This window comes from Electrophorus electricus, chromosome 18 (genome assembly GCF_041902795.1).
Source record: "Electrophorus electricus isolate QZ-2024a chromosome 18, ASM4190279v1, whole genome shotgun sequence".
In the NCBI taxonomy this organism is placed as follows: domain Eukaryota; kingdom Metazoa; phylum Chordata; class Actinopteri; order Gymnotiformes; family Gymnotidae; genus Electrophorus; species Electrophorus electricus.
In genome coordinates this window covers 1,221,695-1,236,201 of record NC_137514.1, presented here as the reverse complement: position 1 = coordinate 1,236,201, position 14,507 = coordinate 1,221,695, and the positions used below count along the sequence as shown (strand labels likewise).

Here is a 14,507-nt window from a genome sequence, read left to right as displayed (position 1 = left end):
ACACACACGCACGCACACACACACGCACGGGGACACACACACACACAATTTCCTCTCTACTGTAAGTAAATTGTATTAGTACTGTTCATTTTCCATTACACACTTTGTTCTCCTCACTTTTTCCCTTTTTCTCACTCCCTCCATCTCACTTCCTTTCACTCCCTCTCTCTTTCTTCTTTCATTATCATGGTCTCTTATTCTCATTCCCTCTCTGTTCTCCTCTTGCACACCCCCGGTCAGTGATTTACTTTCACTCTCTCCTGTCTCTCTCTCTCTCTCTCTCGTTTCTTTTACTCTGTCCCTCTTTCCTGTCTCTGTCACTCTCATTTCTTCTCCTTTTTATCTTTCACTCTCTCTGTTTCTCTTTCACTCTCTCTGTCTCTCACTCTGTCCTCTCTGTCTTTCTTTTTTCTGTGTATCTCAATACAAGGGAATGGAGTTCTTACTAACTTCTTACTTTTCCTTTTCAAAAAGTAGGTGCTTTGTTACAAACAGCTGTTCATTCTCTTACATCCTAGCACACACAATAAAATGGCTTAACCCCGCCTGTGTAAAAGGTCTTTCATGCAAATCCCAAGCTGCGAGAAACACACTGCAAAACACTGGTTGTACTTCAGCATGAGGAACTCGTGCAGGTTGAGATCCACTCACGTTCAGGTGCAGATCCACTCATGCAGGTGGGATCCACTTATGTACTATTTTATTGTAGTATATTTTTATATTTAGGACATGTGGGTTTTCTGGAGTACAATGCTATGCATCCATAACAGTAACACAGGTTTATGTATGCTTTGAAAGCAGTGCCTTATCTTCTGAAATGTGTCTTGTGCAAAGCCCTTTTTTCCTGAATTACATAATCACAGTTCCTGAAATAATGTTCATGCTTTCAGAGGTGCTGACTCATACTGTCTAATGCAGCAAAACTCCCACAGTCCTTTGCGTGGTTTGCTGTTTAACAGGCAGTTGGCTGATCAAGATCAATTTTTCATATAACAAAAGCATGTAGTGAGCAGACGGACAAAAAATGGAATGAATGAGCAAACAAGCAAACATTTCTTAAGTGAAAGCTTGTTTTATCAGTATGATGATTTGCAGACCAAATATATTACAGGCCCCACATAAGATAAGGCATGCATGCTCACACACACACACACACACACACACACACACACACACACACACACACACACACACACACACACACACACACACACACACACACACACACACAGGCATGTATGCACGTATGCACGCACACAGAATTTTAGATATTTGTCTGTGAATCGTTGGGTCTGCCTGAACTCGTCGTCTCTGCCCTAACAGAGAGCAGAAGGATTCCTTTGCTCTAATTGGCAAGCAGGGAAAAGTCGGTGAAACTTTCACACATTCTGACTGGCTTATGACTCTGGGGCCAGAGCAACTTTCACACGTTCTTATTGGCTAATGAGTCTGGCCTGCAGGTTTCCCTGTTACAAACAGCAGGCATTCGAAATTCGGTGAGAGAGAAAAGGCAAGAGAGAGAAAGAGAGAGAGAGAAACACAAAGAGAGAAAGAGAGGCAAAGAATGATAAGGGAGGGTCTAAAGGGAAGACATTGAGGAGAAAAGAAAATGTAATATCAAAGGGACAGGTGTGACTTCATACCACCATTATCTTCACACGCAGGTATCTACTTTATCCACCATTGTCTCTCTGCTATATTTGTGTGTGTGTGGGTGTAATGCTCTTATCTTTTATAAGAGACTACATGCTTTTATAGAGGATAAACTGAAAGTGGAATCATTGTAAATCTGAATAATGTTTATGAAAAAAAAACATTTGTGTTGTCTAGTGACATGGGTGTTGTCATCCGTGAGAGTGCATGTGTGTTTGTGTGTGCACGAGTGTATGTGTATATATGTTCATAGGTGTATATATCTGTGTGTACATGAGTGTATGTGTGTACCTGTGCATAGATGTATGTCTCTATGTGTGTCTGTACATGAGCATATGTGTATACATGTGCAAAGATGTATATGTCTGTTTGGTGGGGGGGGTGTATACACAAGTGTATTTACGCATGTGTGTATATACAAATTGTTTTGTGTGTGTAATGTGCTTATGTTTGTCGAAATGTGTCACTGGCAGTCATAAACATGCTAATCTGCCAGAACATTAATTCATTTGTCTTTATTCATTTTAGCACAGATTTCTTCAGAAATCTCTGTAATCATTAGTGTCCAATTCGAATTCATGCTGCCACGTCCAGAAAGAGGGGTTGGTAGGGTTGCCAGATTTAGGCTTTATCAATATCAGACACCTGGCAACCCTTGAAGCTTTGGGAGTTATATTCCAGGCCCAGAGGATTTTCATGCTTATCGACTCAAACATTCTAAGGTCTGTAAGAAATGTATCATTAATGATAGTGACACACACACTTCCCCTTGTGTTATACTCCAGTGACTATAATTCCATCCACAGTTTACCAAATTTACTACTTAATTGATACAGCTAGTGGTCAATCATGTCTGATGTATACATGTTAGCATGTCATTAGCATTGTGCTAACATTTACTTTTTTGTTTTCATCCAGTTAGCAACATTAGCATGTGTAGCCAATATTAATGGAGCACCCATTTCTGTATCTCTGACTTGCAGTGTTACGTGAGGCACCACATCAGGCATGAATAATCGCTCTATTGCATGGTGGCTGAGACAGATCGGCCTGTCACAGTACACCAAGACACTGGAGAGGGAGTATTATGGGCTGGAGGTAGGTCTGTGTCGCTTTCACTTTCACGTGTGCGTGCCTGAAAGTCTTCCTTCATGTCTGCCTGTCTGTAGGTTTTCCTGTCTGTAGGTCTGATAGAGAAACTTGATTGTGAAATACATAAAGGCATAAAGACGTGTTTTAAATATATGTCTACCTGTGTGTTCATTTGGTCTGTCTAGTTGTCTGTTGGTCTGTCTAGCTGGCTGTCTGTTATCCTCTGTAGCTGTGTTTATTGGCCTGTAGGGCTGTGTGTTTGTGTAACTGTGTGTGTCAGTTCTCTTTCTGCACTGTAGACTATAAGAAATAGTTTCTCTGCCTTCAAGACTTTGGGCTTTACCCGTATGGATTAACTGTTATTGTTTCAATGATATTCTCATTGGTTTGTTTATATACTTGTATGTGTAGGGTCTTATGTTGTCTTATGTTGTTTTTATTTGTATGTGTAGGATCTTATGTTGGTTACTGATAGTGAATTACAGGAGATGGGTGTTGAAGATCAAAATCACCGAATGATAATCTTAACCCAGCTACAAAGATATCAAAAGAGATTAACACCACATACAGGTACACACACACATACACACAAACACACACACACACACACACACACACACACACACACACACACACACACACACACACACACACACACACACACACACACACACACACACTTTAACACCTATGATCTTTAGCTCTCTCCTCAGGGGCTAGTATAGCAAAAGAAATAGTGTCCCAGAAGTACTCTCTGGGTTCATCTCTGGATCTGGCCAAACCCACTGACCTGTTCCGGCAGAGCATCATTCCCCGCCTCCGTCGCCGTGATAGCAACAGACTCTTCTCGTGCTCCCAACTTGAACCCTTCAACGAACCTGATCACTCCAGCACCTTCAAGCGCAATCAGAGGTAAACTCCAGAGAGAGAACAGAGAGAACAAGCGAGAGAGAGAGAGAGAGAGAGAGAGAGAGAGAGAGAGAGAGAGAGAGAGAGACAGACAGAGATGTAAATGGTGGGGCAGGTGCATCTGTATTATTTTAACATGTAAATAACTGGTTTATCACAAACCAGCCTAATACTCCTCCATTTTACAAGCTGACAATCTGAAGATGTCTCTGAGATCTACGAGTGTAGGGCCAACCCTGCTCCTGAAGATCTACCGCCCTGCAGAGGTTACCCTAATCTAACATTAACATATTCATATATGAATATATGTATAGCTGCACTAAATGTGTCTAAATTTGCAGGATTTTCTGTATATATTTGCATTTTCTTATTTGAATTACTATACTATTCATTTGCCGATTTCAAAATTGATGTTATGTAACCATTTACTATGTTACAAGAAAACTGTTGCAGCTGTGTTGCTATTCTGAGCTGGTAAACCTGCATTCATCCAGTTTATGTTAACGTTCGTTTGCTAATTTTTTTAATGGATTTTATATGTGGCTCAAAACAATTTAAAAACAAACTGTCATTCGTCAAGTAAATCAGCTAAACTACTTAGTGCTTACTGGCAATGACAGTCTTTCTGTTTGCCTGCACGGCGCCACTTATATGTCGAAGGAGACACGATGGCCAAAGGGGGAAGTCAACTAGGGCGTGTAACGACGGAAGACACATTAGCGAGGCCACCTGCCGGCTTGTCTCTAACATAGCATGCAGAATAACCTTAATCTTTGATTAACAGTACCGTGCACAATAGAACTGGACACATACACAGGATGACAGATTTGCTCACCATGTTCATAGGGAGGGTGGGGTTATTGGACATCTTAAAAGTGATGTGATCTATTTTAAGAAAGAAAAACTCAAATGCAGACTTAAAGTTTCTGCAGTAGTTTAAATCACATGAATATAACACACTCCTGCGACAGTGGATAAACTCCCTCGTAGCCGCTGCATTGGTACGGTCCTGATTAGGAGTGGCGCGGTTGTGCAATATTCTAGGTAAGGCTCTCAAAGCCCCCTCTGTAGGAGGATCAAGCCGACACACGTCTCAGACCAAAGCAAGCATGCTGCTTGGGGTCGGCGGTGCTCTGCGCTCGGCAGGCCCGTCCTGTGAGGGCGCACGACCCGGGGGTCCACGTGAACACGCACGCTGACGGAGCGAGGGACGCGAGGAATCTCTGGCACGCGAGCGATAGCGGGCGTCCGCTGACGGGCCTCGCGGAGAGGAGAGCGACGGACAACGTGCGAGAACACGCAGAAACGTTCCAGCAGAGAGAGAGAGAGAGAGAGAGAGAGAGAGAGAGAGAGAGAGAGAGAGAGAGAGAGAGAGCGGGAGGGAGAGGGAGGAGGTGTGTGAGAGAGAGAGAGAGAGAGCGGGAGGGAGAGGGAGGAGGTGTGTGAGAGAGAGAGGAGGTAAGAGAGAGCGGAGGTGAAAGAGAGAGAGACGTCAACTTTGGGTTTTAAACTTGTGGTTCTGGAAAGCTTTGGACACACGCTTCATGTTTGTGTCAATTCCGTGATGTGGTGTGTCTGAACGCTGAGCCAGCGCGCTTTTCCAGGTAGGTCTAACCGAGCTCGTTTCCTTATCAGCTTTGTTTTGTAGGCTCGAGCAGACCAGCTGTTAATGATTCGCTCGAAGTAAGCTGTTCTTGGCCCGAGCAGCACTGCAGTTTGTCACTGTTGTTGGATCGTTATTTTGGTCCCCTGTATACAAACGAGCAATAATGCGCTCAATAATTTTAAGACAACAAACTCATTTCATTTTCAAGTGCAATGTGCAGTGACAATGAAAGAAAAGCAGTTACCTGAAGGCAGCCTGTTTTTTTTAACCTGTTTTTTTTAACCCTTTTCAAAGGACTCCAATATTTGTGAATCACAGCATTATCATTATACTCTGTTAAAAGATCTAGAAGTTGAAGAAGAGTCGGGTTTAAACTGATAACCGTTAGCTTTACGTTTGCACAGAAACTTGACCGTGATGTTGGCCGTGAACCAATCGGCCGAGGAAATCTGGCCCCTGCTAGCTCGATTTCCTCCCTAACGCCCAGTATTTAGTATTGCTCGCGGACGTGAGGCTAACATGTGCCGTTTCCGACGTGGAAAAGTGGGCACGGAGGCTGGAAGGAAACGCCATTAAAAGCTACTTCTGTCCAACTTTGTGTCCAGTTTGTGTCCACCTCTGGAAGGCTTCCGCGCGCGTTTACTTAATTCACAAGCTGCGCGTCCTTGACGGTGGTCGCGCGCCACAGACTTTTACATTTTTCTCATTTTTTTTTTTTACATCTGTATCACGTTCACTCATTCAAAGTAATCTGTCACTGCGACCGAGCGCGCGCTCTGTGTAGTTTATCTGGAGTTGTGTACCTCGTGCATCGCGGATCTGCCGACAGCTGCGCGAGGGGGAAGCCCTAACTTATAGAACTAGTTAACCTAGAGAGAGAGAGAGTGAATCATGCAAATATTTGTTGTTATACGTTGTGTGTGTGTGTAGAATGTAACCTATAGAACTAGTTAACCTAGAGAGAGAGAGAGAGAGAGAGAGAGAGAGAGAGAGAGAGTGAATCATGCAAATATTTGTTGTTATACGTGTGTGTAGAATGCTAGTTTTATATATTTTGTATGTACTGTATATGACCTGGGGTTCTTATGAGGCTTTTACAGGTATTATGGGGCTTTGAACCAGGTCTGGTGTCCAGCCTGCATGCCTGAATTATGAATAGTGTAGTAGGAACTACATGTTAAAATCATTGTAGAGTACTAGATTGATAAGATTGATTAATACCTGTTCATTTAGCATAGTGATGTAAACTTGCTTGCATGGGCTTCCAGTACCAGAAGAAAACCCTAGGAGTGAGTTGTTGACATGATATTAATTGTGATCTATGTGTTTTTTGCAGCAAACGGCGAAGTGTTGGAGTCTTCTTTAGTCAGGTGAGTCTATATAAACCAGGTTGGTCTCATATAGTCAATTTAATATGCATTTGCCAGGTGGGTTTCAGTAGCTGCTGAGGCCTACTTAGCCAATTATGTCTTTATTACACAACTGAGTCTTCATTAGCCAGTTGAGACTACATTAGTCAGTCTTTATTTGACAATTGGATCTTTATCAGTAAATTTACAGTCTGCAGTCTTTATCGGTACATTTACATTTTCAGTATTTGGAAGACACTCTTATCCAGAGCATCTTGTATAAGAGTCCCCTGAGAATTTAACCCAAAACCTTGGTGTTGCTAGCACGTAGGTCTTCATCAGTCAACTGAGTCTTAATTAGTCATCTGAGTCCTCATTAGTCAGCTTCAAGATTCAAGTACTTTATTTGTCACTTGCAATTTTAGCTGGTACAGAAAAACAGTGAAATGTAAGGCAGCTGCTCTGTAGACTGAGTGAGTGGTAGATAATCTAATACATTTATGCAAGCACTAGTAAAAGTAAAATAAATACAGAGGTGGAAAAATAGGAGTAGAATAAAAAAAAGTAAAAATCTAGGCAAGTCAAATGAGAAGGTAGGGATAAGGAAGGAGAAGGGCAGAGTATTACGTAAGGGATGATAAAGAGATGATGCGTCTGCAATACAGGCCACTGTGGGTATAATCGGGACATGTTAGGGGAATTTGCACATAAACTGACCAATATTCCATAATTCCTTGTTTATATTATATGTCAGTAAAAAAAGTTATTGCAGCTTTTAAAAAATGTGTTCCAAATTTAATCCCTTAGTCATTAACGGTCTGATGTTTAGCTATACTACATGTAATATAATCAGTGTTGATCTATTAAGTTAGTATATAAAAAAAAAACAGATTACAGTGAAGTAAATAATAACTAAGCATGAATAATTGCTGAACAGACTAATTCAAGATTTTACTCAGATGTAATTAGCCCCCATGTAGTAATGTTATGTTACTGGAGTGTTGTGGAAATGTTTAGGAGTTTTCATGTGGTAAGGTCAGAGATGTTGTATTTGTGTTTGATTGTAATGTGAACCTTTCTCTAATTTGAACATGTGACGGCACTATTGTAAGTGTGTGTTATATTGCTGGACTGGCATGCAGGTCTTTTCGGGTCGTAGAGAGATGGACTCTCTGAAGAAGGAGCTGGAGGAGGAACTTAAACTTAGTACTGAGGATATTAGGAGTCACGCCTGGTACCATGGCCAGCTCCAGAGAGAGGTGTGTGTCTGTGTGTTACAGTGCGAGGTATACGGTGTGCATGTATTCATTACAGTGAAAGGTGTGTACATGCATTACAGTGAGAGGTGTATGGTGTGCATGTGTAAATTACAGTGAGAGGTGTAAGTGTATGTGCATGTGTTACACCTGAGGTGTATGGTGTGTGTGTGTGTGTGTGTGCATTACAGTGAGCAGTATAATGCATATAAATTCTATTTTGAATGTGTGTGTGTGTGTAGGGAGCAGAGCAGTTGTTGCACAAAGACAGTGATTTCCTGGTGCGGGATCAGCGCTCAGGTGGAGGAGACTATGTACTGAGCTGCATGTGGAAGAAACAGCACATGCACTTCAAAATCATCCGTGTAGTCCTCCGGCCCAAAGAGGTATGGCCACCGGTGTAGCTCCTCCCAAACAGGTACAGCCACTGGAGAAACTCGGTTCTTCAGTGGTCTCCATTTATAAAACAAACATGATCTTATATATACATGTTCTATATTAGATAGATATATGAATAAAAAATATGTAATTTGCTTGTTTATTGTTTACACTAAACCCTTAGGGACTTCAAGTCCAAATTCCTGTCTCTGGCATTTTTCTTTTAGATTGCAATAAACATATAGCTAACATGGTACTGGTACATTAGAATTTTCCCACGAACCAATACCACGACATGCAAATGTATAAAATTCATATTCTGATATATTTTAATGGAATTACTTTCTTGTTTTAGGATTTTAGAGTTATAAACAATGAATGCATTACATTTGAAAGATAATTTTAATAACCATTTTTAATTTGTGTACCAATGATGAGACCCATGTTTCCTGAATGCTGCTCTACCATGCCTGTCGAGTTAGTCATCAGGCCCATGGTGAATTTCGTAGGGTGTGTAAGGGCTAAGGTGATGTGTTGAAGTCAGCTGTGACTACACTTAGGAAACACAGTGCTAAACTGTCTAAGAGAATGTGGAGTTATGTGGCAATGGAGTAGATCCTGTAAATAATGTAAACACTGGGTGGGAACTAGCAGGTCTCCCGGTAGTCGAAGGTTGCCTAGACACCCCCCGATGAATGAATGTGTAAATATAGAATTTCAACAATCTTAGCAGTACTCAACTTTCTAATCAGAAAGTTATCAGTTCAAGCCCCACCACTGCCAAGTTGCCACTGTTGGGCCCCTGAGACCCTCAACTGCTCAAGGCAGCCACACTACACAGGACCCAAGTCTGACAGGGGGTAAACATGAGCTCTGACCACCAGACCGAAGAGCAGCTCCCATTTAACCTTCCTAAGTGACAGTCTCCGTCACAAGTCATAATTGTAAGTTGCTTTGGATAAACGTGTCAGCTAAATGCTGTAAATGTAAGTTTTAGTTATTGGAATTTTCTTGGAATAGACTGAATAGCATTTCTTGGGAGATTGTGGACTCATCTATTTAAACTCCTTAGCTAGAAATGCATTTTTTAACACTCAGTTAATAAAGATATCATTTTCGGACAGTATGATACTAGTAATCTTATTTTTGATCTGTAACTGTAATGGAATCAGTATACCTTTATATATAATCAGTATACCTTCTTTGTATACTGATTACGCAAAGCTGTTGCATGTATTCCATTACTACTCAACACTTGAATGAGTACATGTCTGCTAAACCCTCAGAAAAGCTTGGCTGCGTAATAAGGGTTGGTCTTACCCAAAACTGGAATGAATACATGTGTGTGTAAAAAGGATTGGTCTTAACTAGTTACACAAGTTTGGGCTCAGGACAGGACAGGACCCCTGCATGTGCTAGTCAGGGCCTGCCACTCCTTTAACTGATGCGCCCCCTTCTGGCCCAGAGGCAGGCTGCACTTACGGCCCACTTTACATAGCATTAAATAGCAATTCAGCAAGGCCATCCAGCAAGGCCATAAACATGTCAAACAAATACTGACAGTGTTTCTAAAAGTCCAGTAAGACCCAGATTAACAGGTGGGTGGGGGAGGGGCGTTCATGACTTCAGGATTTGGAGAGTGTGAACAACTGAAAGGATGGCAATATTCAAGATTATTCTGTTGTCATTAGAGTAATGCCAGTAAACAGTTATTCTGCGTTCATTAGAGTAATTCCAGTAAACACAGTTAGACTATCTTAGGTAGAGTAATTCCAGCAAACAGTTATTCTTTGTTCATTACAGTAATTCTAGTAAACAGTTATTCTGTGCTTACTGGAATGTGTGAGTATTTGTCTTATTTCATATGTGTTTATATTACTATATAGTACATAATGTTTCACATAAAATTTAGATTTTGTGTGTGTGTGTGTGTGTGTAGGGTTACTCTAGGGAGCTGTTTCAGTTCGAGAATGACCAGTTTGACAATATTCCAGCTCTGATTCGCTTCCATGTGGGTGGGCGTCGGCCTATATCCCAGACATCCGGGGCCACCATCCTTCACCCAGTCACACGCACCCTTCCTCTACGGGTCATCAGTGAGCGCCAGGCGGCGATGTCATCAAGCAGGTGCTCTGCTGGTGCATCCACTTGGTCAGGAGATAAGAACAAGAGGCGGAGTTTAAGCTCCACCCATATGGACAAACTACAGGTCCACAACAGCCTGCTCAGGTAGATACAAACAACCTGCTCAGGTAGATTTAAAGTAGGTTTAGAGCAGAGCTTGTCAGTCCATTGGTCATGGACCCTACCATGTATGGCCCAGCTTCAAAACCTTGGAGGCACTCAAAGGCTCCTGCACTCTTATATTATCTACATGTGGAGAGTTGGGAATAAATAAAGAACCTGCAATATAGGTCTGCAGGAGTGCCACTGTTTGTAGCTCTCAATATAAACTTAATGCTGCCGTGACAACGGCCAATTGGTTATTGATGAATTGGTTACTAGTACAGAAAGAGCGATAGCGAGAGAAAGAGAGAGTGTGTGTGTGTGTGTGTGTGTGTGTGTGTGTGTGTGTGTGTGCACTCATGAGAGAGAAAGTGTGTAAAATATGTGAAAGTCTTTGCTCGTATTTAAAAAAGGAACTGGTTTACAGTACCTGAGCTGTGTTCGTGTGTGTGGGATTTTCTAGGTGTGGCAGTCAGCCTGCTAACCTAGAGTCAGTGGGGATACCATCATTACAATCAGCACAATCAGACAGCAACCTGCGGCCAGGTACACACACACACACACACACACACACACACACACACACACACACACACACACACACCCCTCTTTAACCTGTCCTGTATCACAATCTAGGTGCACCTCAGAGCAGTCCACCCCAGGAGTCTAGCTCCGCCCCCATCTCCCCGGTGTTTCGCACAGGCAGTGATCCTTTACTCAGCCCCAGCTCCGCCCGCTCGCCTGGCCCCAGCCAATCAGCCACCGGCGGTGCCACCCTCAGAGGCTCTGATGGACAGCTGAACTCCCGGGCCCCGCCCAAACCTCTGCGATTGTCCACCCTGTTTCCAGGGATGACACCAGTGATACCACGGATTGAGGTGGACCCCGCCTCCCACTATGATGAGCTTGTGCCCCAGGTAAGGAGGACAAGACAGATGGGTGATGTGTGTGTGTGTGTGTGTGTGTGTGTGTGTGTGTGTGTGTGTGTATTTGGTAAGGTGTGCAGAGAGGTGATAGGGTCACATAATAAGCCTCAACCAAAATGCACAACATCCTGCTGTGTAAAAGTGTATGAATTGATTCTTACTTCTAATACATATTTCAGTTGAGGAAGGAATGAGGGACTGCACTTTAACCTTTCCAACTTTGACCCCAGATCCCGCCTGCCATGCTGCCTAAAGGTCACACAGCACGTCTGCGGGTGCAGGAGACGTGGTGCAGCCGTGCCCGACTCACTGACACCAGCTTCACCTTCCTGGAGGCTCAGAGAGCAGAGGAGGAGCAGGAGGGGGAGGAGGAGGAAGGGGGGCCGGGGGAGGGGCCTGACTGGCGCTTTCAGCGCCCTCAGACAGAGACAAGCTCGTGCTTCCGTCTGGACACCTTCCGCTCACTGCTGCTGCCCGACGGAAACCGTCCGCTGGAGCAGGGCATCCTGCACGCGCTCAAAGAGCTGTTCGCCCGCACCGACCCCGCCACCACCGCGCTGCACATGCTCAGTGTGGACTGCCAGGTGATGCTCACAAAAGCACGTGCATGAACACATGAACGCACACGCATGCACACGCACATACAAGCGCGTTCACCAACACGTGAACACACGTGAAGTGTATATCTCACTTAAGAAGAGACATGGACATTCGCATGCTAGGTTGCGTGTGCAGTACTCTTGCATGGACAGTGGACTTGTATGCATTCCTATACACTCCCATTGTCATATGCTAAAAGCTTAGTGTAAAAGTGTATACTCCCTTCAGTGTTTACACAGCCCAGCTGTGAAAGTGAATTCAACACTGGTGGTTTATCTGTGTCAACATTTATTCACACCTGTTATCTGATCACCCCTCGTTCATAAAAAACACAGTAATACTTTGATACAGATGATCTCTGTCTCTCTCTCACACCCCTCCAGGTGGCTCGTGTGACAGGTGTTACAGACGAGCAGAAGAGGATCATGGGAGTGGACTCAGGACTGGAGCTCATCACCCTGCCCCATGGGAGTCAGCTCAGACAAGACCTTCTGGAGAGGTGCGTGTGTGTGTGTGTGTGTGTGAGAGAGAGAGAGGTATGAATTGTGTGTGGGTGTGGGAGTGCTATATACCACACAGAAGTGTGAATGCCCCTCTCCTTTGCTCTCAACTTGCCCTTCTCTAGACACCATCTGATAGCGTTGGGAATAGCCGTGGACATCCTGGGCTGTTCGGGGCCGGTGATCCAGAGAGCAGCTGTGTTGCACAAGGTCATCCAGCTGGCCCAGGCTCTCCACAGCGCCGCCCACGACCTCTACGCCTTCTCCGCTGTCATGAAGGCCCTGGAGCTGCCTCAGGTCAGACGTCACAGGTCACAGGTCACGCTGTAGGCTGCTGGGACAGGTTTAGCCCACAGCACGTAGAATCAGTGTCAGACGTAAAGGTGGTATCCATGGCCGAGTGTCTACCGAAGGACTCCAAGTCTTTACAGAAGGGTCAGAGTTCTGTTCCTTCAATGTGAAGCACATCACCTAGCCGATCAAAACCTACAGGAGAGTCTCTTAGGCAGAAGGTCTGTGTGCATATAGTATAGTATGTATAGAGTATGTATGTATGTATGTATGTGTCTATATGGTGTGCATAATGTGTGTGTGTGTTTTGTGTGCAGGTGAGCCGTCTGGAGATGACATGGCGTGTGTTGAGGAGAAATCACACTGAGAGTGCAGTAACATTTGAGAAGATCCTGAAGCCCTTTCTGAAAGCCCTTAATGAGGGGGATAGTGAGTGTTAACCCGTTTTACTCTTGTGTATATATATGGAGGCTTGTGTGTGGACATATAGTCACACGGGTGGAGTCTCGTGTTTGTGTATATGTATATACACATGTATATATGTATACAGACATGTATGGAATCTTGTGTGTGTATATTATATAAGTGCTATGACATGTTATAGTTGCTGTATAAACTGTGCTGTATATACAATGTGCTGTAGATTGATGTTTTAAATGTGTTATAGATGCATTATAGATGCTTTATTGTGTGTTATAGACTCAGTGTTGTCGGGGCCTGTGTCTCTGCCCCACATCGTGTGTTATAGATGTGTTCTAGATGCATTATTGTGTGTTATAGACTCAGTGTTGTCAGGGCCCGTGTCTCTGCCCCACATCGTGCCACTGTTGAGGCTGATGGAAGGAGAGGACGTTGTGGAGAACACTGAGAATGGCTGTTACCTGCTCTACAACATCCTGCAGTCTGCTCGTACTGCAACCATGCACACGAAGGAGTACGAGCAACATGCGCACACACTGCTGTCAGGTACGTATACACTCGTATACACTGGCACCCAATACTAATGAACCTTTAGCTTACACATCAGTCTTCGTCAGTCCCAGTCATCCACTGTAGCAGTGATGCTACTGGTTCACTTGTCCATCTGCAGCAGGCTGGGAGCCAGTCCCGGAGCTGCTGGAGGCATTCCGCACAGAGTTTGCCCTGCGCTTGTTTTGGGGCCAGGCAGGAGCAGAGGCGGGAAAAAAGGAACGCTACGAAAAATTTGACAGGGTCCTAACTGTTCTGTCCAACAAACTGGAACCAAATGTGACCTCTGAACTATGACCTCCTGACCTCCACACAGGCGAGAGGTGGAGAGAGGCAAGGGGGCAGGCCTTCTTCTGATAACTGACCAGACTATAGCCTGCTCTGATTGGATGGAATCAATGGAACTGACCAAAGGTTCCAGTCATTGACCGGAACCCAAGAGAAAAACCTTTACCGGACATAAATGGACAGTGTGTGTTCGTGTACGTACATTTACACAAGACTGACCATCAGGAATCTCAGGTGTTCCAGTGCTTCCAAAGACACCTAGATTCAGGTGTTTTCAAACATGTTTACATCTCTACTTCTAAACTGTGTAACTTTGTGTGTGTGTGAGAGAGAAAGCGCGTGTTTTTATATGCATGCATATAAGATAGGTTTCCTGTTTATGTAAATATTTTCATGCGTGACAATCACTAGAAATATGATTTGAGTCTGTTTTAAGAATTAAAAATGAATTTGCTTTAAATGCA

General features: G+C 43.8%; 1 protein-coding gene across 6 annotated transcripts; it reads left to right on the top strand.

The window, feature by feature from the left end:
* The first annotated feature begins 1,507 nt into the window (after nt 1-1,507).
* sh2d3a (SH2 domain containing 3A) lies at nt 1,508-14,503 on the top strand. 6 transcript variants are annotated; one of them, XM_081701355.1, is made up of 17 exons: nt 1,509-1,664; nt 2,182-2,375; nt 2,637-2,751; nt 3,198-3,315; nt 3,447-3,657; nt 6,597-6,630; nt 7,752-7,868; nt 8,108-8,251; nt 10,183-10,472; nt 10,933-11,015; nt 11,106-11,386; nt 11,626-11,979; nt 12,379-12,494; nt 12,621-12,792; nt 13,104-13,215; nt 13,567-13,752; nt 14,072-14,503. In XM_081701355.1, the coding sequence occupies exons 3-17, from the start codon at nt 2,662-2,664 to the stop codon at nt 14,110-14,112; spliced, it is 2,349 nt and encodes a 782-aa protein (XP_081557481.1). In that variant the 5' UTR covers nt 1,509-1,664; nt 2,182-2,375; nt 2,637-2,661; the 3' UTR covers nt 14,113-14,503. The 6 variants fall into 6 exon arrangements, with proteins under 6 accessions (XP_081557478.1, XP_081557481.1, XP_081557480.1 ...); XM_081701354.1 differs by having other exon boundaries at nt 13,880-14,503; XM_081701351.1 differs by having other exon boundaries at nt 1,510-1,664; nt 13,877-14,503.
* Nucleotides 14,504-14,507: the final 4 nt, after the last annotated feature.